This window comes from Marmota monax, unplaced genomic scaffold, assembly GCF_021218885.2.
Source record: "Marmota monax isolate L192 unplaced genomic scaffold, Marmota_monax_Labrador192_F-V1.1 WCK01_AAM20220418_F8-fsc00251, whole genome shotgun sequence".
NCBI lineage: Eukaryota > Metazoa > Chordata > Mammalia > Rodentia > Sciuridae > Marmota > Marmota monax.
In genome coordinates this window covers 708,165-732,115 of record NW_026694546.1, presented here as the reverse complement: position 1 = coordinate 732,115, position 23,951 = coordinate 708,165, and the positions used below count along the sequence as shown (strand labels likewise).

General features: G+C 45.4%; 1 protein-coding gene across 1 annotated transcript in view; it reads right to left on the bottom strand.

Moving 5' to 3' along the window:
• Window positions 1-4,260, bottom strand: part of Hs3st3b1 (heparan sulfate-glucosamine 3-sulfotransferase 3B1) — a 41,602-nt gene extending 37,342 nt beyond the window's left edge. The window contains exon 1 of the mRNA XM_046420707.2: window positions 3,226-4,260. Coding sequence (XP_046276663.1) covers window positions 3,226-3,779 — 554 coding nt within the window. The 5' untranslated portion in view covers window positions 3,780-4,260. The remainder of the gene's footprint in view (window positions 1-3,225) is intronic.
• Window positions 4,261-23,951: the final 19,691 nt, after the last annotated feature.

The window sequence follows — 23,951 nt, the reverse complement described above, 5'->3', positions numbered from 1 at the left end:
TAAAGGCCAGGGTCACTACATAGCACCCATATGTCTATCATTCCGTGAGGGCCTCATCAGCACTTGCTAAGTTTGGGAGTTTAATTCGAAAGAGCTGAATGATGAACTGGAAAAGTAAGCCCAGAAGAATCTGAATCGCAGACTAAAACAAACTGGCTCAGACAGCACGAATTAGCGCGTGTGATTTTTGCAGGGGTTAGGCAGTGAGTGCAAAGACTCCCACTCTCTGCCCAGTGGCGGGGTCAGCTCCGCGCTACCACCTCGGTGGTCTCCATCCAACCATGAACCTTCTTCATGTGGCTGATAGTGTCTCATTAGGACAAGTGGAAGGAGCTACAATCAAATTCCGAGACTTCATGCAAATCCGTCCAGGCCCTGGGCTACTGGGTTAGGCCACTGGCGGGGCTGTGGATCACCCCCATTAAACCCATTAACAACGGCTCAGACAGCCATGACCTGGTTCTGCAACAGATTAGGAGGCTGACCCTTGGGCTCAACCATCCAGGCTCATAGATTTTTATCTTAAATGCCTTTAAAATGTCTCCCTTTCTCATAGATTCTCATGTTGAGGACTTGTTTAAAACATTTTCGGAATTGCATCTTTCTTTCTGGTTAATTATTATTTATACTCTTCCCCAATTGGCCGCCTGAGTTTACCGACAGCTAAGGCACAATGGGGCAGGGATTTTTAGGTGGAGCAGGGATTTTTCGAGGAGAGGGAACTCCAGCGAGGGCGAAGGGTGAACCCCAAACATTGGCTCTTACGTATAGCACCCTGGGTCAGGCGTCCTAACGGTGTTGGGTTTAAAGTTAAAACGGTCACCTTCAAAATAACTGTTAAGTCCACATATTTGCTCAGAATATTTTAAATTAGTTTAGAATTTGTAATTAAGCAGATAGTATTTAAAATATTTAATTTCTTTAAAAACAAACAAACAAACAAACAAAAAAAAAAAAAAAAAAAAAAAAAAAAAAAACGACCAACCCTGCGGCCAAGCCAGACACGCCTGGTGGGACAATCAGGGAACGCTGCGAGTTTGCAGTTTGCATCTCCCAGGTCGCGGCCGCGGGCTCTGTACCTCCTCTGGTACCTCCGCGTTGCGACAGTCCTGCTAGTCAGTTTTTTTAGTTAGATAGCTGGGAAGGATGATTAACCTAGCGCCTCTGGCGACTTGACCTAGCTCGCTCGGCCAAATGCAGCCACTCCCAGGGCAGCTCCCAGGCGAGGACCCGGCCCGCAGCTCCCAGGCTGCGCTCCCGGCTGCAGGAGCGCGACCAGGGTTTCCAGCGCGACTTTATTCAGAGTTTTTGAATCGATCAAAAGGAACGTGGCAGGTGGAGGGCTGCCGCCTAGGAGATTTCGTGAATCTCCCTGTGGGGGATTTCCACAGCCTGCTCCAGGTGCTTCTAGAACTGACATCAAGGGTTCGGTTATTTTCCTTTCCGTTCCTCCCAACCCGGCCTGCAAGAGTGTCTGATCTCAGAAAATCCCGGGCTGCCTCCGGCTTTGTTGGGCTCCACCTTAGAAGGGCTCTCTAGTTATAGCCTGCCATCCCGCTCCACTCCCGGAACCACCATCCCGGGAGGAGGAGGGGTGGCTGTGGTGAAGAAATAACATCCAATCAATGACAATAGCTAACAATTAAAGAGGTCCCCAAGTGCCAGCCAAGCACCTGACTGCACCAATGCATTCACTTCCCGGCTTTGCGGAGAACCAGTATCATCCCCACTGCACGGATGAGAGCACCGAGGCTCAGAGTTCTCTAGTCAGGACGTGAATTCAGGCAGTGTCTTGGAAATAGTGAGAAGAGCGGCTGTCACGGCTGGCTAAACCTCTAGACTTAGGCAACTCCTGACAATAATAAAAAACATTAAAGACAATGAGTAGGGGGGAGGACGCGACTGGGAAAGGAGCGGTTTTAATCGGTAAGGTCAGTCACTGTTTCCCCCCCCCCATCCTATCCGGATCCAGAGAAATGCAGTAGAGACAGGAAGTGGGGTTCGGTTAGGTTCTCCCCTTTTGTTTTCTTAAGTCTCCAGCCTCTTTGAAGCTAACCGGTATTGGAAAAATGCCGGAGACTCGAGGGAGTAGTGTAGGCTGAGGGATGGTGACCAGAGAGATGGAATGAGGACCAGTGCCTGGGCCCATTAGTCAGAAAACCGGGTTTCCGGAGCCTGGAGCCTGTCTCCCACCCCAACCACTCACCCCAAAAGACCAGTAGCTGGAGGGAAGCAAAAGGCAGAGGTCGTAATTATGACCTTGGGGCCGCTTTCCCTCTGGAACTGGACTCACAACTCTATTTGAGAGCACAATTTCCGGAAGCCGCGACTTCTAAGCAACCCTCATTTCTTGATCAATGGGCCCGAATATTCTTTGCGCCCTGACTTGTACGGGGGCGGCGGAGACCAGAGTTCCTGTCCCTGCACCAAGGCCTGGGAGGCGGAAACCTACGGGCTGTGCCTGGGGCGCTCCTGTTCCTTCAAAGCTGCGCGCCGCTAGGTCGGGCAGGCTGCAGTGCGCGCCTTTGCCCGACAGGGACCAGCACCGCTCCACGCTCCGCGTGCCACAGCCAACAGAGGCGCAGAGCCACCAGCCCAGCTCACCCTCCCCAGCCCTAGCAGCTCGCGAGCGCGGCGGGTCTGACCCCCTTAGGGTTCCGGTAACAAGGAGGACTGTAACAAAAAAGTTAACAGACTCTCAGCAGCCTTGGCAGGATGCCGTGGTCTCCCCCACCTCCCCATCTGGGGAGCAGAAGCGGCTCTAGAAGTTGGTCTAGGGAGGGACTGCTACCCAAGAGGCGTAGAACACTCCTCCCAGTGTCCTGGTCTCGGAGAGGAAAAAGAAAAAAAACACTACCAACACTGGATTGATTCATGGGTGACACTGCCAGGGTTAGACGATAGCCCGCTTCCCTAAGCGCTTTCCAATCGCTGCCACGCTTCCTTGCGACGAAGTCGCCTAGTTAATTTTTCAGGGCACCACAGACCACTGAGTTCTCCGTGAGAAGTTTCTGTAGGTAGTAGCCAGACCAGAGCAAGGAGTAACCTGGACCGCGCGGGGGCGGGATTCTCGACGCTACTAGCCTGCACTACGCGGTCATCCTCTGTCCCTCCAGCCATGGTGGTCCCATGTTGTCCCCCAACCACCTTCCCAACATGTGCCATGTTTCCCTTCCTCATGGTCTGAGTCGCGGCCGGTGACCCTGGCCCCGTCAAATAACTCACCGGTACCAGGCTAGACCCTTGTCATAGCTGCGGTCGAAGAAGTGGGGCTCCGCGCCCACGGCGCGCACGTCGGGGTGCACGCGCAAGAACTCCAACAGGGCCCTGGTGCCGCCCTTCTTCACGCCGATGATAATGGCCTGCGGCAGCTGCTTGGTCCCTGACCCACTAAAGAAGCTGGAGATGGAGCTGGGGGAGTCAGGCGTTTCGCGACTCTGCTCTTCTAGGCTCGCGGCGCCCTCCGCCATCTCCTTGCCAGCAGCCAATGCCGTGGCCGGCGGTGCCCGGAAAGGCAACCTGGGGGGCGTCCCATTTGGAGCTGTGGCCAGGGCTGGCGGGGCGTGTGCAGTGCGAGACCCCGAACCCAACAGCAGTAGCCCGGGAGCGGCGGCGCAAGAGCCGGCGCACGAGTACAGGAACATGTAGAGCCAGACGCAGAGCATGGCGAAGAGCAGCGCGAGCTTCCTCCTCACCGGTGGCGGGGGCGTTGGAGGCTGCGGCAGGAACCGCCCGGGGACATCGAGGCAGGATCGGCCGCCGCTCAGGCGCTGCCCCATGCGATGCCCGCGGGCGCGGCCAGGGACATGGCTCAGCACATGGCGCAGGTCTGGCAGGAGCAGTGAGCACGGTGAGGGTCCCTTGACCCTCTGGAAGCCGGGCGGCTCGGTTTATTGCCCCCGTGTACCCGCGGTTGCCACTCCTGCTGCTGCTGCTGCTGCTGCTCTTCCCCAGGTGGCGGCGGCAGCTGTAGCGGCGGCGGCTCTTGACATGTTGCCCGGGAGAAGCAGCAACTGGAACGGAAAGTCAGAGCAGCGGTAATTGCTGGTAGAAGGGCTGTTATTGCGGTGCCATGACCCGCGCTGGGCCAGAAGAACGCTGCACTCCCGTGCCCTGGTCACTCTGGACGGTGCGCACAGCCGCTCGCCGGGGCTGCCTCTTAGCAGTCCTGAGAACTAATCCTTGAAAGCAGCCCCGGCACTTGCCCGCAGAGGCTGCTGAGGAGAACTGCGCAGGAAGGGAGCTGGGGACTGAGGTGGAGTGGGCGGGACCGGCCTTCGGGAGTGACAGGCCGTTCTACCTACCAGAAACCCGGAAGACCATGCAAATGCAGGCGCTTTGCGGAGGGCTAAACAGCCAATCTTCTCTCGGAACGTGGGGGTGTGGAAAGGGTTCGGGGAGGTGGAGAGTGGTTGGGGATTGTTATTGGCTGCAGGGCTCAAGGGGCGGTCTTAGAGAGGCGGGGCCAGGGACTGGTGACAGGAGCAGATGGTGGGAAGGATGCTGGAGTGACCAGACGCTGAGAGAAGTCCTATCCCACTGAGTGGTGCGCTCCCGCACCCGCGCGCCTTTCCGCACTCGCTCCCCGGAGCCAACCGTGGCTGTAGTTGCCTAGATGTCGGGACGTAAGTCCCCATCCAGATGTTTCTTAGGCAGGTTCGGGATGTGTATGTGTTGCAGTCAGGGTTGAAGGAGGGAAAACTGGGAGAGAGAGGCACCAGCTACCCAAACCGCCCATCTCACACCAGAGACGCAGAGACGGGGCCCTTCCGGGAGAGGGACAGGTTTAAGAAGTTTGAGGGAGAAGTTTGTTTGGAAATCGCTGACAACTCCCTCCCCCAGGTCTTTCCCCTTCATTCTTGGCCAGGCGTGATCTCCCCTGGCCTGCCCGTGAACTGGGATCGGCGTAAACTGTCCTCAAGACAAATCTCCAACCTCCCAAGCTGGTTGGGGAGGGGGAAAGGAGAGAAGGAAAAAATAACAGGGAGATAGAGTCTGATTTTTAAAGTTTCCTGGTTGAAACATGTGAGTTACGCATGGGAGACTTTATCTGTATATGACTTTGTTGAAAACTTTAGGTTTGAGAAAATATTCTCTTCCCTTTTTCCTGAATAAATATTAGAGCCAACATTCACCACCACCCCCCCTCCAATTAGGAAACAATGGCTGACATATGGCACTGCTTGTTAGGTGTCATTTTTCGCCACCAACTTTTTTGTTAAATTCAAGCGCCAACTTGGAGCAAATCAGTTGACCATTAAATGAGACGCAGTTATTAAACAGCCAAAGTCTACTCCAAGCCGCCCTACCCCGCGTTCTCTTCCCCGACTGGGAAGCGGGTCTTCATGGCAACCTACCAGCTCCCTGGAGGGAAGCGCGGGCGAGAGGTGCCTCACTCTTGCTAAATTCTTGCACAGGCATTTGGAATTAGGAAGTTCGAGATTCTCAAGTTCATCGCGGTGGTGTTCAGGAAGTTTTTGATGCCTGCAACCGTGCCTCTGCGGGACCAGCTGGCCTCCAACGCCCGGCTGCCCGCAGTTCCGGGACAGAACGCTCCTTCTGACTCCAACCCCAGCTTGGCCCAGTGGCTGAGTGTTGCCCACTAGGTGACCTACCGAGAGCCGCAGCCCACGCTGGAATTCACTGTCAGCGCAGGCGGGCACAACTGATCTGACCTAACCCTGGTTTCTCTACCGCTCTATAACGGACCAGCCGCTGGAGTAAATGTCACGGACACTCTCCCTCCTGGAGTAAATGTCTCCAAGCATCCCAAGTAGCTGCAGCCCATCCCTGGTCGGTTCCCCACGGTCAGGAGCAAGCCGAGAAGGCCAGTTTGGCTTTAGCATCTCGGGCTTGAAAATGTGCACGAGCGACAACTGTGACCAGAGGAGGATTCGGACCACGCGACCCATGAGCCCCCGTTGGGCTCCGCGTGATCTCTTTGTAACTAAGTTAAGTCCAAGACATTTTTTCCTGCAAAATTGTTGAAGGGGAAATAATTTAGAGGATAGGTTTCTCCTCCACCCTTTATATCCGCAGCTAGAACTGCACAATTTTTTCCCCTCTCCCTGGAATTTTTTTTTTTTTTAATTTGGAAGTGATCTAATCGCCCTTAATTTTTGACTTAATTAATTTATTATTAGTTTATTTTAAACTTCTAAACATTAACGCAAATATTTCTTAGAACTACTCCGAATATTTTGAAATGGGGTGAGGGAGATGTTCCTGTCCCGAAGGGTGTATCTTCAGATTAACATTATTTAGGCGGGAAATAAAGTTACTCATTTGTATGTATTCAGGGAGTTGTAGCTCCCATGTGGCTAGCTTCAGGCCTAATTGGGTGTGAATAAAAATGGTCTCTGTCCTGTGGGTTAAGCCAAGCCCTTTGAGTGATTACAAATCGAGGCTGCCGGATATATTTGGGGTTTCTTTTTTTCCGGAGGTGGAGGGAGGAAGGCAGGGAGTGGAAGCAAAGACGTGGGCGTCGGAAATTGAGCCGAGTGCTAAGCGGAGCTCCGCGCCCCAGAGCTAAGTCTCTGCCTGGGCCCATCCGGCGCCCCTTCAATCCTCACTGCCTCCAACAACGAGGTGGTTGGTGGTGAGCGCCACGCTTTGAGCCAGGCCCTGGACAGCGGTGTCGGAGCAGGATCTGGCTCCCGACCCGACACTTCGGTCCTTTTGCCCACCCGCAGGTCCTCCTACAGCGCTCCGAAGTTCCAGGCTGTGCCCCTAAGTCCTCACGTGCGGCGGCCGCTCTGCGTCTACCCTTGGCAAACGCCATTTCACCCACGGTGCCATCTGCCAGATGGGGAACCTGAGGCTTTACCTGGGTAGAGCTGGTAACACAAGCTGGCTGTGATCCCAGTTTGCGCCTCTACTGTTAACTGTTGCTCAGCAGTGTGGCGTTTTCCCCAGCCTTGGAGCCTGGGCATCAGCAAAGCGCCACCGCCAAAACCGAAAGAAAACTTTATCTTTGATAAACTTATTAAATTTTTTTGCATTCAGAAAATACGGAGAGAATTCAATTTCTCGCATACTTGTCTGGATCGTTTTATTTTGGGTTTGTTCATTCGGAATTACCTAAAGTGGGTGCACACATATGGTCTCTGAGGGTTCTAATCCGGGTAGCAGCCGATCTTCTTTCCCTTTCCCCCCAGGTTCTGGTGCTAACAACCTGTTGTGTGACACCCCCCCCCCAAAAAAAAAAAAAAAAAAAAAAAGTATCACTCTCTGGTCCTAAAATTTCTCGTGTGTAAAATGTCGAATTTGAGCCCAAACATTCCCGCAATACTTTCTGCGTGAAGTTTCTTCCATTCTAGGCTGAGGATAGTTGGACCAAGCAGCTGCTGGAGCCTTCCCGCCAGCCCCACCTGGCGACTAGCGGTCTTCCTGATCCCTGCGGAATCGCAAAGCAGGCATTTCCTGGGCTGCCTGCTCCCGTGGCCTCTGCCTCAGTTCCTGCCACCGGAATCCGTACCCTCTTGCGGTTCCTGCAGCCAGCCAGGCGGCCCCCTTGGGGATACCAGTTTGGAGCTCATTGCGTCCTGGTCTCCACCGCGCGGCCGCCGCTCCAATACCCGCCCGCAAGAGAGCGCTCTGTTCGCGCCTCCTTGCTGCTGGGTGGCAGGGACAGGAGGTGGGGAAGCCTGTGACCAGCGTCTTACCAGCGCACAGGGAAGGGAACTTTCCCCTCGGTTTGGACTCCTGTCCCTGCGACATCCATAGCCTCCAGGATTTCGTGGGAGCCACGGTACCCCCTTTTCTCCAGGCCAAAGGCATCATTTGGCGTTTAAGGGATCACTGACCAGAGGCGGGCATTTGCCTGGCTCTGGGGCTGCAATTAGCCAGACCTCAGGGATAAGAATTCTACGAGTGGCAGAAGGGCTTCACGGAAAGTAAAGAATCTCTTCCTAGCAGTAAACTCCCACTGCACCCAGTGGGACCCTCAGCCCTGATTCTGGGCATGAATGTAGCACATGGTCACAGAAAGGATTGCTGTTAATGAGAAATTACCTGCCAACCACACCACAGAGATGCTTGCCCTTGTAAGTAAAACAAGTTTGATGCCCAGATTGGCTTGGTGACTTGTGTTAAGAGGAGTAAAGATTTACACAGATTCCAAATCCTTCCTCCATGTTGTCCCAGGAGGTTCCTTTACCCTGGAGAACAGGGCAGGGATTGGGAAGGTGGAGCTCTGACAAAAGTATTTATTCCCCATGCCTAGTTGTTATCAGGTTCTGACAGAAGGTTCAGGCCTGGGGTGGAAAGACAGCTTCCCCTTGCCAGAGCCAGAGTGCTGTGGCTCTGTTCTTCCTGTGTTCTCTCATCCTCCTTCACTTTTGTAAGTAAGTACCCTTTTTATTATATTCTCCTCAAATTACCCACCTGGAAGGTGCTCTCTCTTTTCTGACAGGACCCTAACATATGCTACAACAGAGCTGCATTGATTTTTCCTAATCTGACTCTCAAACATTGGCTGTGTGACTTTGGATAAGTTTCACAACCCTTCTGAGCCTCAGTATTACTTTCCAGCAGTGGTCCTCCATTCACCTTTCTCTCCTATAAATACCCTCAGACCCACTCTTCCTCGATTCTATTTTCCTAGCAACAGAAATCCTCCAGGGCAATTCTGTCTTCAGGATCCCTGGCCTGACCTGCTGAGATGATGGAGGAAAATATGTTCAGGAGATAACTGATCCTACTTTAATCTTCCCATGACAAACTTCCTATGGACATATAAAAATGTGCTGCAACTCTATTGTCTCTAGGATGCTCTCTTGCTCAGAGTCTGGGACAAGCATTTTTTTGATTTCTTTTTTTTTTTCTTTCTTTCCTTCCCCCACCCTCATCCCCATACTGGGGCATTGAACTCAGGAGTGTGTACAACTGAAGTACATTCCCAGCCCTTTTTATTTTGAGACAGGGTCTTGCTAAGTTACCCAGGCTGGCCTTGGACTTTGGATCCTCCTGAGGAGCTGGGATTATAGGCATGTTCCACTGAGCCTTGCTTGAAACAAACATTTCTTAACATGCTCTCCTACAAGAGGTAGCATTTAAGAACATGGATGCTGCTGGAATATTGTGTATTCTTTCTACCAACAACTCTCCACACTAGCAGGCACCTGCCCCAACTCCCACTTCCCCCTGATCATGGTAGAGGAAACAGAAGTCTAGCCTAGACAGAGAATGACACCTTCTAGGGCTCTGGGTCTCAGCCTTTATCACCTCAAGGATGTCTCTTCCCCACTCTTTGCCTCTGAGTCATCAGTCTTCCCCTGTGGTGACACTGACCCTGTCGGTAAAGGACTTGCTGTCTCAGATGCTGGCAATACATACTATCAGCACTTAGCCTGCAACTGTCTGTCCCTACATGATTGCAGAGAGTTGCAACCACTGTATATGTTCTATCTGTATCCATGGGCTGAAGGGCATGTCCCTTCCCAGGGTGGCCCTAGACAATGTCTCATGGCCTGGTCATCTCAGCCCAACTCCAGACATCTGTAAAGGGCTGTCTAAGCTCCAGAGCTTCTTGTGGGCTTAGCAAAGGATGCTGGGGCTGTATCATACCTGGGCTTCTCCTGAAGCCCACACCTGTTTCCTCCTTGTCCCTTCTATAAGTGTTGGTCCCAAGGGCATTCCTTAATATGTACCCTGTACACTTTCCTAAAACTCCAACCTGTGTCCTTCTCCCTCTGTGGTGTGACTCCCATTAGCATCCAAACACACTCCCATTTTGTTTGTTCTTCATAGCAAATTCTATGTATAGTTGGTCTTTTCAACCTGTTATTTCCTCTTTATTAAGCTACGTTTATTCTTTTTACATTTTGATTTATTTATTATAATTATACATAATAGTGGAATTCATTGACATATTTGTATATACACAAACTTAATAAAGTTCATGAATTTTATTAGTACTTCCCCTTTCCCTCTCCTCCCTCTCTGTGATTCCCTTCATCTATTGATCTTCCTTCTATATTTTTGAAATGCTTTTAAATTGGTGCATTGTAATTATATATAAATTGGGATTCATTGTGATATTGTTGTACATACACATATTAAGCTACTTTTATTCTTCCTGTTTTTGTTTGTTTTGGTACAGGGGATTAAACCCAGGTGTTAGAGTCTGTAAACAAGTCAAAATAACACCTGGCATTTTGCCAGGGGAATGTTAAAGTTGGTAAACAAGTCTGGATGGTGCCTGGCAAAATGCCAGAGGGAGTGGTTTGAGAAGTAACAAAAGCGAGCCATTAAGTGTGGAGATTCCTGATTGGTTGACTGCTGTATCTAGTTTATGCTAATTAGATAAGCTCTGTGGAATGTATAAATACTGCTCCTGTCCTGCAATAAAGGGCTCCTACTCCTGCTGTATCAACGTACACAAGTTATTCGTCAACCCCCCCCCCCCCCCCCCCCCCCCGTTATTTTGCTGCAGCCAGCCGGACTGCGGCACCCAGGAATGCTCTACCACTGAGCTATATTCTCAGCCCACCCCCACCCTTTTTTTTAAAAAAAAATTTGAGACAGGGTCTCACAATTTGCTGAGGCTAATCTCTAATTTGCAATCCTCATATCTCAGCCTCCCAAGCCATTAGGATTACAGGCATGTGCCACTGCACCCAGTGTACTTTCATTCTTTAATACTAGAAAAAAAAATAAGGCACTGAAAAAAATTTGTAAGAAATACGGAGTATGCCTTTCTAGGACCCGAATCCTAAATCTCTCTCTCTCCAGAGGCAACTGTTGTTGTCTAACATATTGCTAAGTATGTTATGCAAATAAAAGCAAAAATGTGTACATTACCCCTCATTTTTTTTTCAAATGGGAACATTAAATAGCAATGTTCTACCATGCCATAAGTAACTATTCCCTATCAGTGTGTATATATTTAAAATGCTAATATAGATAACTTTAATTAAAAATAAATTAATGATTCAAGTTATAATCATCTCTTTATCCTAGGAATATGCTTTTCTAAAAGTACTTCTAAAGTTAAAAATAAAAGAAAAAAATACAAGTGTCTTGAATCGTTTCCAAAAATTAGATATTATACAGTACATTAGTACTTATTCACTTCTTGTTTTGAAAAATGGGTAAAGGAGTACATTTATACCTGCTTTCATTCCTCCAAGTTTGAAGACACTAATGTATGCTTTATTTTATCAAGATTGATAATATTTGCACTCAATTATAACCCCATGGTCTCTCTCTACCTTAGTTTTATTTTTATGTGATTCAAAGGAGATAAGAAATCTGAGAGCTTCCTTTTGCATACATTAGAGTTGACTGGAATTCACAGAATAAGAGGTTATTGTTGCTCACCATAGTTGTTTTGAGAAGTATTCATAGATGCTGTACTTCTTAAAGTCTTATCTGCTTGAGTGTTTCTGCCTTTTTATACATGATGAAAGTTCTGGACCAGTAGAAAATTCATGTATTTTTTTTTCCACACAGAATTTTATGAAACTTGTTCCATTCTCTATTGGCACAGAATGTTGCTAGTTCATTCTTTGTATCCATTCTGCAATTCAACACATCTATTGATTACTATATTTGGTATACAACCACTGTATATGTTCTATCTGTATTCATATGCAGATGTCATAGAATGTTGCAAGTACATTCTTTGATTATATCTATTCTGCATCCTAACATGTCCACCAATTATCCTATTATGGCATATAACCAATGCAGATATTATATCCAACATCACTAATTTTTTATGTTTATTTGCATGCCTCGATTGTTTAATTTTTCTCAATAATCTCATGTTCCTGGGGGCTATCTGTTCTATCTGTTCTTACCTGATAATATATAGCTGGGGAAGAACAAAACCCTAGGCCCAAGCCTGTGCCCTCCATGGGTTTTCTAGTGTGGAAGAAAACTCTGGGGTTATAGAGAAGGCCCAACTACTACCTATATAGCTTCTTGGCCTCTCATCTTCAGATAATGCCACTTCTCAGGGAAACTCCAAGTACCTGAGCTTAGGGTGCTATGATTTTTAGGTCCTGCTTGCTTACATTGTAATTGCACATCAGGGGAAGGGGTGGTGGACAGATAGAAAGAAAGGAGCTCCTCCTGACCCATTTCCTATTATAGCAACTGTCCCTCTTCTTCTCTAGGCTACCATTTTCCTCCTTGCTATGGTGTGAATATCCCCTGCCCCCACATAGTTCGTGTGTTGGAAAAACTAAACCTCTAATGCAGTAGGATTGAGAGGTGGAAACATGAAGAGGTGATATGGTCATGAGGCTCATGAATTGACTGATAACTTTATTGTAGGAGTAGGTTCTTAATAGAAGGATGAGTTTGAGTCCTTTCCCTATTTTGTGTGCATGTGATCTCTTGCCCTTCTGCCTTCCAATATGGGATGATGTGGCAAATCGGCCCCTACCAGGTGTGACCCTTTGATTTTGCTTGGATCCCAGTCTCCAGAACTGTAAAAACTCAATCTCTGTTTTTATAAGTTACCTAGTTTCAGGTATTCTTCTATAGTACCAAAATGGACTAAGATACTCTCCACAATGAATCATAAAAAAAACCTATGTTCCTAAGGCGTTTTCTATGTTTCTTCCTCCCTAAAGTCTGAGATTTTGTATTTCTGCAGAATCTTCAGATTTAAATTCAAGTGAAGGAGCTTACAATATGTACTTGTCTGAAACTTTAACTCAAATTATTTGCGCTTTTAAGGTTGAACAACTTCACTAGTTTACATACTGATATTGACTACATATTGATATTCTATCTTGTTCTATCTTTCAGAATTCCAATTATGTACACATTATATCTCCTTTGTCCTTTATACCTACACCTCCCTCTATAATAACTTTAAACCTTAAGTGTTTCATTGTTTTTAATGTGTGTTTGGTTTCTTTAGCCTATCTAGTTGATCACTGAAAAATTCATTTTTTTCCTTCTTTTTAAATTTCATCTTTTTCTTCTCTTTCATTCTTTTCTGACCTCTCTCACAGCTTGCTATTTTGTGTCATCTGTTGTTTTATCACATTTTATTTGAAACATTGAATCTATTCTGTGATTTCATTTGCTTTTCAGAAGGATCATGTTATTTGTAATTCACTAAGAGTTTCAGAAATTATTCTTACTCCTGTTTTCAATTAGTAAGTTTCACTTTTTAGAGCAGTTTATAGAAAAAATGGAGTGGAAAGTATAGAGTTCTCATATATTTTTCTAACACACACAAACACACACACCCAAATATAGTTTCTCCAAATTTTAACTGATTGCATTAATGGGTACATCAGCTACAATTAATGAGCTCATAGTTTATTAACTAAAATCCATAGTTCACACTAGGGTTCGGTCTTGGTATTGGACATTTTATGTTTTTTGACAAATGCATAATGATATGCCCACCATTTTAACCTTCAGAATGATTTATGCCCTAAAAAACTCTATGTACTCTGACTGTTCATCCCCCTTCCCACTAACCCCTGGCAACCACTGATCTTTTAAGATATCTCCATATTTCTGCCTTTTCCAGAATGTCACTGCTATGACTTGAAGGTTTTCCCCAAATTTACGTGTTAAAATGTAGAGGCCAATGTGATGTGTTGGGTGATGGAGCCTTTAGGAGATGATTGAGCCATAAGGGCTCTGGCCTATGAGAAGATTCAGTGCCCTTAGGAAAGGGCTTGACATAGGGTCTCATCCTTTTTCACCCCTTCCATCCCTTCCACCAGGTGAGGAGCAGCTCTCCCAGACACCTGCCAGCGTCTGGGCCTTGGAATGTCCCCATCACCTTCTTAATAATGAAAGAAATAGTAAATTTTCATTTGAAGTCACTAAGTTTTGAGGTGGCTTCTTATAAAGCAATTGATAATAGGAATAGTGCATATCCTTAAATTTGTTTTAGAAATATGCAAGTCAGTCATAATTTTTCAAAAAGTTGGTTGTATATAGATGTATTTTCACCATCTTATAAGTCACTCTAATTCCTTTTTTTTCTTTTCTAAAAACTACTTTATCTAGAGACTGGGGATATGGCTCAGTTGGTAGAGTGCTTGCCTTGCATGCACAAGGCCCTGGGTTCAATCCCCAGCCCCCCCCCCCCCAAAAAAAAGTACCGAGATATAAAACCCTTCAGTAGAGGGTGTAAAATCTTATTTTATTGGTTAGATTACTACTTCTTCTTCCATTTGTTCTACTCCCATTGGGATCCCTACTTCTTGGGATTCTATTGGTTAGCTGGATAGTTCTTTTTACCGGGTCCCATTTAGGTGGCTACATTCATCTGTTCTGTACTCAAATGTCCCCAACTGCTCTTCTTTTTGGATTAAGTCTGCTTGTCTTCCCAGTGGTTTTCTTATACTCAGAGTTTCTTGTGAGGGTCTTGCTTGTCCCCCATCTCTCTGGCTGCTGGGTCCCCTTGGTGTATTACCCCTTTCTCCACTCAGGGGAGGGAGCAGTGTCTACGGCTATAGCAGTAGTACTAGAAATAGACAGTTCTGGCTGGTGGCAGGGACAGCAAACTATGTCCCTGTCAGCTTACAGGGAGGCAGTGTTCTCAATCCCTTACAGAAGCACCAAAGGAAGAATCTGTCTTCTGACTCCCGTTGACATGGATAAAGAGGGATTGGGCCACCTGCTTATATTCTCTGGGGCCATAAAGATCAGGAACTCATAAGACCATTTGGTACTTTCCTCCAAATGGTCTATGAATTTCTACTAGCACAATCAGCCTTTGGCTGATGCTTGTCTCTCTTAAATTTTCTTTTAGTTAAATTTTTGTTTTGTTTTGTTTGGGGGCTCAAACCCAGGGCTTTGGGAATGCTAGGCAAGTGCTCCACCACTGAGCTACCTCCCAGCCCTGCTGTTGTCTCTTGGAAGGAAGGAGTTTGGGGTTCAAGTTAGAAGAGTAATGGAGGCTGGATATCCCTCTAGGAAGCCAGTGGACACTTTCTTGTCCTTATCTCACATAAGCCCCAAGCAGCATCAGATTCAGCTGGCCTGTCTTCCTTGCCACTTTTGCCTTAGAACATTACACAATTCTCTTTTTCCCCTTCCTATCTCACTATTCACTATTCCTCATCTTCTTTTCTTGCTCCTCCTCTTTTGCTAAGTATCTATATGTTAGTGCTGTTCAGAGCTCATCTTGGTCTTTCTTGTATTCCTTCTCCACACTTTATGTACCTCAGTGCTTTTCAACCAGGGGTGACTTTATCCTCCACAGAGGACATTTGATGATGTCCAGAGACAATTTTGGTTGTTAAAACTAGGGCAGCTGGGCTGGGACTGTAGCTCATTGTTAGAGCGTCCGCCTCGCTCGTGTGAGGCACTGGGTTCGATCCTCAGCACCACATAAAAATAAATAAAGATATTGTGTCCAACTACAACTAAAAAATATTAAAAAAAAAAAAAAACTAGGGCAGGTGGCATCTACTGGGTGGAGTTCAGGGATGCTGCTAAACATGTAAAATGCATACGTTCCCCACAACAAAGGATTACCTGTCCCCAAATGTCAATAGTGCCAAGGTTGAGAACTTAGATGATCTTGCCTAGTCTAATGGCTTGAAATACTTTCCACATTCTGATGAACCCCAAATGTGCATTTCCATCCCTGACCTGATTTTTTTCCTTTTCTGGGGGGAAGGGGGAGCACAATTTACCACTGAACTACATCCCCAGCCCTTTTTATTTAATTTTCAGATAGGGCTCCTTAAATTGCTGAGGCTGTCCTTGAACTTGTGATCTTCCTGCCTAGGCCTCCCCAGTAGTGGGGAATTCAGGTGTGCACCACCTCACTTGGCATCCTGACCCGATTTCTGAGGTTTAGACTCAGCTATCCCTCTGAATTATTACCAGTTCTACTTTGATAGCTCATAGATATATCAAGCCTTACATATTCAGCATAGGAATCTTGATTTCACTCCAGTTTTGCTCCCTTTCTTCCTATCTCACCTAGTTCAAACTAGAAGCCTGGGGAAAACAATCATTGATCTCTTCTTTCCCTTCACTTTCCATAGTCAATCTACTGGCAAGTCTTGTCACTTGTTACCAGGACATAGAGCCCTAACCCACACCTCCTTTTCCCTTCCCTGCTATGTGAACCGCCCTCCCAATGGCTCTCCCAACTTCTGCCCTTGCAGGAACTCCCCAAATCTCTACCATTTTCCCTGTGCTCCACACAAACCACAGGTATCTTCCCACATAAAATGCTATCCTAGGATTGTGTCTGGGTTTATAAACCTCTGCACATCCTACCAACCTTCCAGCTCAGCTTCTCCTAACTCCAGTTGATCACTACAGTCCGGCTACACTGGCTTTTTTCAACTCTGTATATGTTCCAAGTTTTTTTTTTTTTTCCTTACAATCACTACAATTTTGCACAGTTGATTCATTTCTTTGTAATTCTTTCCCCCTTAATCTGGTGTGGTTAAAGTTCCTCTTTGCTCTTCAGTTTTAAATGTCACTTCTTTGGGGTCCTTTTCCTGGCCCAAAGTGGTCCAGAAAATCTATTTTTTTTCTCCCCAGTACTCCTTTTGGCAATTTCTGATGATCTTATTTTGTTTTGTTCCCTCATTTTATCGTCTTTCTACCCCACAAAGAACATACCTGCTTTGTCTGTCATTGGACACCTGGCAGAATTCCCTGAAAAGCACATGATTTCAATGTATATGACTTGAATAAATTCATTTGGAAGGATTAAATTAAAATGTAGATAAAATGCCTAATAATATGCTCAACACTTTGTACAAGTTCAGGAAGAATTAAATTCCATTTCATTGAGATTGGCTATGTCCATAAAGGTATGATGGATTGCTTCTGAAAAATCCCCATTGCTTATAAAAGAAAAATAGATAGACTTTATGGAAGCCTTGGAACAGTGGTTCTCAAAGTGGGGTCCTAGAACCAGAAGCATTAGAATCACTCAGAAGCCTGTTGTAAAAACAGCCAGAAACTCTGTACAGAGCCCAGTAGTCTGTTATAATGAGATTTCCAGATAGCTAGAGTGTGAGAGACACTGGCTTGCGATTTTTTTTTTTAATTTTCGTTTTTAGTATTAATTGTTATAAAAAAGCACATAACATAAAATTTACTCCCTCCCCCTCTTTTTTTTGTAGTGCTGGGGATTGAACCAAGGACCTTGCTCATGCCAGGCAAGCATTCTACCACTGAACTCCATCCCCAGCTCTAAAATTTACCATCTTATCATTTTAAAATGTACAGTTCAGTAATAGTAAGAACATTCACATTGTTGAGTAATCTCCAGAATTTTGCTCATCTTGACAAACTAAAACTCAATTTCCATTAAATAGTAATTTTCCATTCCCCTCCCCCAGTCCCTGGAAATTACCATTTTACTTCCTGTCACTATGAATTTGACTCCTCTAGGTACCTCCTACAAGTACTATTGTACAGTTTTTGTCTTTTTGTGACAAGCTTATTTATTTATTTTGGAGCTGGGGATTGAACCGGGACCTCATACATGCTAAGAATGTATTCTACAACTGAGCTATGCCCCAGCCCTATATCACACTTATTTACTTTTTTTGGGGGGTGGGGGGGATGCAAGTACTGGGCATTGAACCCAGGGGTGTTCTACCACTGAGCTTTATCCTGAGCCTTTTTATTTTTTATTTCAAGAAAGAGTTTTGCTAAGTTGCCCTAGCTGGTCTTGAACTTGCAATCCTCTTGCCTCAGCCACCTGAGTCACTGGCATTACAGACATGTGCCATCTCACCTGGCTCACATATTATTTATCCGTTGTTCACTGATGGACACTTGGATTGCTTCCACATTTTACCAACTACAAAGAAATTGCTATGAACATGTGTACAAACGTCTCATTGAAATTTTAATTTCAGTGTTTAGGGTTATATACCTAGGAGTAGAATTGCTGAATTAGATAGTAATTCTATTCTAAATTTATTGGGGGAACTGCCTACTCTTTTCCACAGTGGATATATGATTTTACAAGCCCAGTTGCAGTATGAAAATGTTCCAATTTCTGCACATCCACATTAATAGTTGTTCTTCATTTCTTTGATAGCAGCATGTTAACAGTATAAAGATACCTCACTTGTGGTGGCTTTGATTTGCATTTCCCTAATAATTACTGTGCATTATGGGATTTTCTACTCTACCAGGGCCTAGATTGTTTGTTTTTTGGTACAGGAATTAAACCCAGGGGGGCACTGTACCAGTGAGCCACCTCCCCAATCCTTTTAATTTTTTATTTTAAGACAGGGTATTGTTAAGATGCTCTTTCTGGCCTTAAACTTGTGATCTCCCAAGTCACTGGGATCACAGGTGTGCATCAGTGCACCTGGCATACCTGGGCCTAGTCCACAAACCAGCAGACTCATCGGCAATACCCTTGGTAAGTAATTTTCAATCACTTTAACATTAAATATTAAACATTGAAAAATACTCACTGTCCTCTGTACTTGTCAGCCATCAAAACTGGACTTTAAAGGTGTGGTGACACACCCCTAAAATCCCAGCAATTTGGGAGGCTGAGGCAGAAGGATTGCAAGTTCAAAGCAGCTCAGCAATTTGGGGAGGCCCTAAACAACTTAGATCCTGTCTCAAGATAAAAAAAAAAAAAAAAAGAAAAGAAAGAAAAAGGGCTGGGGATATGGCTCAGTGGTTAAGTACCCCCAGGTTCAGTCCTGGGTACCATAAGATAAATAAATAAATACACAGGACTCCCCCCCACTCCCCCTTACACCATCCAGCCATAAAGGCTGGCAGATCTGTACTGAAAACTTGACTTCAGAGACAGATTCTTCCTTTACACAAAGAGAGCATTTGGTTAGAAAATAGTAGAGCCACACCCAGGAATTCAAATGCCCTCCAGCAAATTGCTCAGGGAATTGAAAGAGCTTTTGAAGTAGCAGGTGGCAGTTTGATAGTCTTTGAACCAGATTCTATTTACTTATTGGCTAAAAAGGAATCTTGGTGTTTTAATCGAAGAGAAAATTCTCAGAGGTATCTGGGGCATCAGTGATTCGCACAGCACATCTCCCCCAGGTCTGCAGATATGCATCAGATATTTCAATCTGATTCTTTGTCAAGTGGTAAGAAGTCATTGGCCAATGTATTCTGCTCACTAATAGCCAGGGCCTTACTTAAGCCACATAGAGATTTTTCTCAAACCTAACCATTGAAATAGAACTTGTGATCCCTTCTGAATCTTGAGACATGTGAACCCTGGAAAATCCCCTGAAGCCAGGTATGTGCTATTTGCTAATAGTCACCAGCTTCTATAACCCAATGTCAGTAAGTGCAAATGCCCACCATCCCTTGTTCCTTTTCTCCTCCAGAGAGTCGCTGAATCTGGAGTTCACCATGCTATATGTCATTGTCTCTTTATTTCCTCTGCTAAAGTCACTCACTGCTGATGTGTTCTCCTCTTTCATTTCTGACTATTCTTTTCCATTTTCGACTCTTTCTCCTTCTGGAAATCACCTTTGTAACCTATTCCTCATTTCCAATTCCCAGCAGTCACCAAACAGGCTGGAGTCATAGATAAGTGAGTTTCCTGTCGTCATAAATGCTAGACCCGTCTCCTTCACTTTGCTAAGTGCATTGTGGAAATGTTGGCCACACTAGGAATATGACTCTCCTGTTGCCTTCCATTAGCACTTGCTGAATTCCTTAACTCTGAGCTTTTGGGAAACCCATTTGACACAGGGTTGCCTGGTACCTTTTGTGAGGTAAGTGTGTGAGTATGAAAAAAAAAAATAATATGGACTTTCATAAGCCGCCCATGAAAATCGGTGACCTGATTGAATGGCAGGCTTTGTCTCACGGTGCTCAGCCCAGCTTTTAAACTTTTGCAGGCTGTGATCAGACATTTAACTCTATCTTAATAGGCACAAAATTACAAATATGAATCTACCAAAAAATGTGATTGGCTTTTAAAACCCAGAACTGCCTTTTATTTGATTTCCTTAAAATTTTGTCATAAAGAGGTTAACAGTCAAGTGCCTTTCTGGAAATTGTTTGGCCATTACCATTCATTCAACTGGTACAAAGCCCCCAGGACCCTCTCTGTCCATCCAGATTACTCTTGCTCACCAACACTTATCTTTGCTTATCACTTTCCCACTCAAAGGCCATCAGGGTTTCTTGGTGGTGCACACCTGTGACTCTGGTCCTTGATTTCACCTAGAGTGAGACTACCTAGCTCTGTCACTCGTCCTCCTTAAGCTCTTTAGAAAGTTATTAATCTCTCTGTGCCTCAGTTTCTATCAATAAAATGGGGTTCGTGATGTTTATACAGGGCTTGGAGCAGGGCTAGGCCCATGCAGGTGTTTAGTGGACTCGGATCTTCGTATCATTATTTACATGACCTCTGCACATCTCTCACCAGCCCTAATGGGATACTCTGTACTGTCACTTATGTGTTGAGTAATTCTCAGCCAGGGAAGTAGGGAGAAGGTGCCATCAGAATGTTGGAGTTTTAGGGCTGGGGTTGTAGCTCAGTGGTGGAGCACTTGCCTAGCAAGAGTGAGGCACTGGGTTTAATCCTCTGCACTACATATAAATAAATAAATAAATAAATAAGGTGAAGGAATTGTGTCAATCAACAAATAAAAATATTTTTAAAAAAAGAATGTCTGGGTTTGAACAAGCCCACTAATTCTACCCTACAGCAGAGCACTTTCCAGCCCCCAAGCCCCGGCAGTCCTACCGCATGAGAATCACTTACCTGCAGGATAAATGTTGCACAACTCCTGCTCCCTATTCCTGTTTTGAAAGCTTATCTACAGACTTAGACAGGCCAGGTAAGACACATGAGAGAGGCCTGATGTAAAGGGGAAGGTACTGCTTCCCACCTACAGGCAGGTGTTGCCTGGTGTTAGACCTTCTCATTTTCCAAGCAAAGCTAGAAAACTTGATTTGTACATAGAATCACCTGAATTTTCATCATCAGCTGTTTTAAAATGTTATAAACTTGAAATAAAAATTGCAAAGAGCCTGGGGGGGGGGGTGGTTAATGCTTGAGCCAAACGAGTCTGAATGATAGAAGAGGCCTGTGTGACCCAGCCTCCAACCTCTGCCCTGCACAGACCCATAAAGACCCTAAAGGCGAAAGAGAAGAATGACCAGGAAGAGTAGGAAGGAGTGTGCAGAAGCTAAACATGTCTTTTAATATTTATTTTTTAGGTGTAGTTGGACACAACACAATGCCTTTATTTTTATGTGGTGCTGAGAATCGAACCCGGGTCCCGCCCGTGCTACCGCTGAGCCACAATCCCAGCCCCTAAACATGTCTTAATTTTTTTTTTTAAATAGATGGGAACACTAATTTTGAAAGCAGGGAAGTAACCTGCTAAAGGTAATCTTAACTGCAGCAGGGTCTCTGTTCCACGCCAAAAGAGCCTCTGGATCTGGGAATCTCCCCTAAGGGATAGGGACAAACCACCCTCAGCAACCACTCCTTCTCTGCATGATTGATTTTCTTCCTTCTTTTCATGTGTGTCTCAGCTCACCACCCAGTGACTGATTCTTCCATTTCTTTGTCAAACCCTCCTCCACTCATACCCCTACTGCCTGGTAGAGTCCTAGACATACAGTAAGTGGCCAACAAATTGCTGTTACTCAAAGTCATTAAAGCAATTATGCACGTTAGATTATTGCACTAGAGTAATAATTTAATGCTTATTGAAATACCTACATGGCTAATGTCAGTTGACAGTCTGCTCCAGACCAGGAGATTCTAAAGTACATGAATTTCTCGACCTACTAGCTCAAAGCCTTCACATATTCATTCATTCATTCATTCATTCATTCATTTGACCTTTATTGAACTATTCCTGGGTTGGACATTGTACTAACAGAGACATAACTGGAAACGAAAGAGACAAACTCCATGATTTCTTATAGTTCCCAATCTTCAGAATAATCTTGATAACATTTAGTGTGGATATTATAAAGGTACATCTTCTTATAAAAGGGGAAACAACATGCTAATTTAATATATGAATGTAAAAAGAATGCAGGTAGAAATCAAGGCAGCCATATATAAGGAATCTGACTCCCTCCACCTGTCCTCCTTTTCTTTTTTGGAGACTCAGAAACAAATAGGTATTTCCTAAGGCAAGTGAGGGGTCTGAATAATTCCTGCACAGTGAGTTATTAGTGTAAGAGCACAGATCTGGAAGAGGCCTTGGGGATCTCCTTGCCCAACCAGAAAGGATTTAGCAACCTTTTAAAGCAGCATTTCATGACCTTCCATCTGCCCTTGGCTTCAATGACTCCTGAGGATAAACACAGATTCTATCTAAGTAATGATTCCAGCAATTAGATCTCACTGGGCAATTCCTGAGAAAGTTTGTTTTAGTGCATCCAGCCTCAGGGGTTCTGATCTGGGTCTGATCTGGATACCTTTTAGGCCTAACTAATACTTGGCAGTTCTTTTGTGGCTTTTCCTCCTCTGCTTGGTCTCTAAAAATTGCATCTGAGGGCCCCCTCTTTTTACACACTCTCCCTAGGTGGTCTCCTCAAATCCTGTGGATGTAAATACTATCTCTCTTTTGATGGCTTCCCATTGTACATCTCCAGCCCAGCGGTATCATCTCTACTCCTCTGTCCCAACATCTTTTACTTGGAGGTTTTATAGGTAGTCCTAGAGAAATCTGCATATTTACTGCCACATCTCAATCCAAGCTACAACATCTTCTCTCCTGGATTATTAAAACACATTCTCCAATATCCTCCCTGCTTCCACAGCACCACCCTGCAGTTTTCCACTCAGTAAACTAATGTTAAAGGAGAAATTATACAGGGTCACTCCTCCACTTAACATACAGCCTAACCATTGAAGTTCAAGTGGCTTTCAATCACTGTACAGATATCCTCCTTCATCTCCTGCTCTCTTCTCCTTAATCACAGCCCTGCAGTTTTGATGGTTGCCTTTCAGTACAGCAAGCATGTTTGGACATCACAGCCTTTCCCAGTGCTTTCCATTTCCCTGACATCCTTTGTCCCCCGTCCCTTTAGCCACCAGGGCTCAGCCCCACGATTCAGGCATTCCCACATTAGCCTTTCCTCCCTTCATGGCATCTGTTAGAACTTGCAGACAGCCATATGTTTGCAGTCTCTTCTACTAGGAGAGAAGCTGCATGAGGTCAGGGATTGTGTCTCTCTTGGTCATGCTAATATCCCTCATTCTTAGAGTCATCTAGGAGGTCCTCATGAAGTGACACTTGTCTTCTTCACAGGGAGAAATGGCAAAAATAGAGGGAAGGGCAAAATAAAATGGCAGACTAAGATGCTCTGAGCTCTCATTTCTTCACAGAAACATTGAAAAACAAGTAAGAAATGGACAGAATCAACTTGTTGCTAATTTAGAAAAACGATCAAAGGTTTACATTAATCAAGAGAATGTCAAATAATAATAAAATCATCCTCCTCCTCCTCATCATCAAGTCATCTTTAAAATGGTAGGGAAGTATTTTGGTATTTCACTTGCTCCCACCTGAACCCTCCCTGGCACAGTGTCACTCTTAACCTTGAAGTAGCAGCAGCCCTGTGTTTCTGTTTTGGAACCCTAGTCCTTTGAACAGGGGGAGCAGAGTAGATCTCATTTGCAAATTACTATGTATGTCTGTACTAATCTGTGTAGGGGAGACGTGAAGAGCTGGTGCAAGACCCTCATCTCTGTCTCACCTAGCACACATATGAGGCACTGCTCACGTGTTGTGTGTGTGTTGTGTGTGTGTGTGTGTGTAAAGTTAGAGAGTTTTGCATGTGCACAGAGTAAATTGCATGCTTGGAAAAGAATAAAAAAAGACCTTAAGATTTTGCTTTAGGCCAATCCCTAGGCTTGTGGGGCAAGCCTTGCTGAGTGTTGACAGAGCACCCAGAACAAAGCCAATATGCAATGGCTGAGTTGTTTTCTCCACCTTCTCTTTGTGTTTGTGTGTTTCTTGTGGGTTTATTTGTTTATTTTACCTTCTGGAATTCAAGGAAATCTTTGT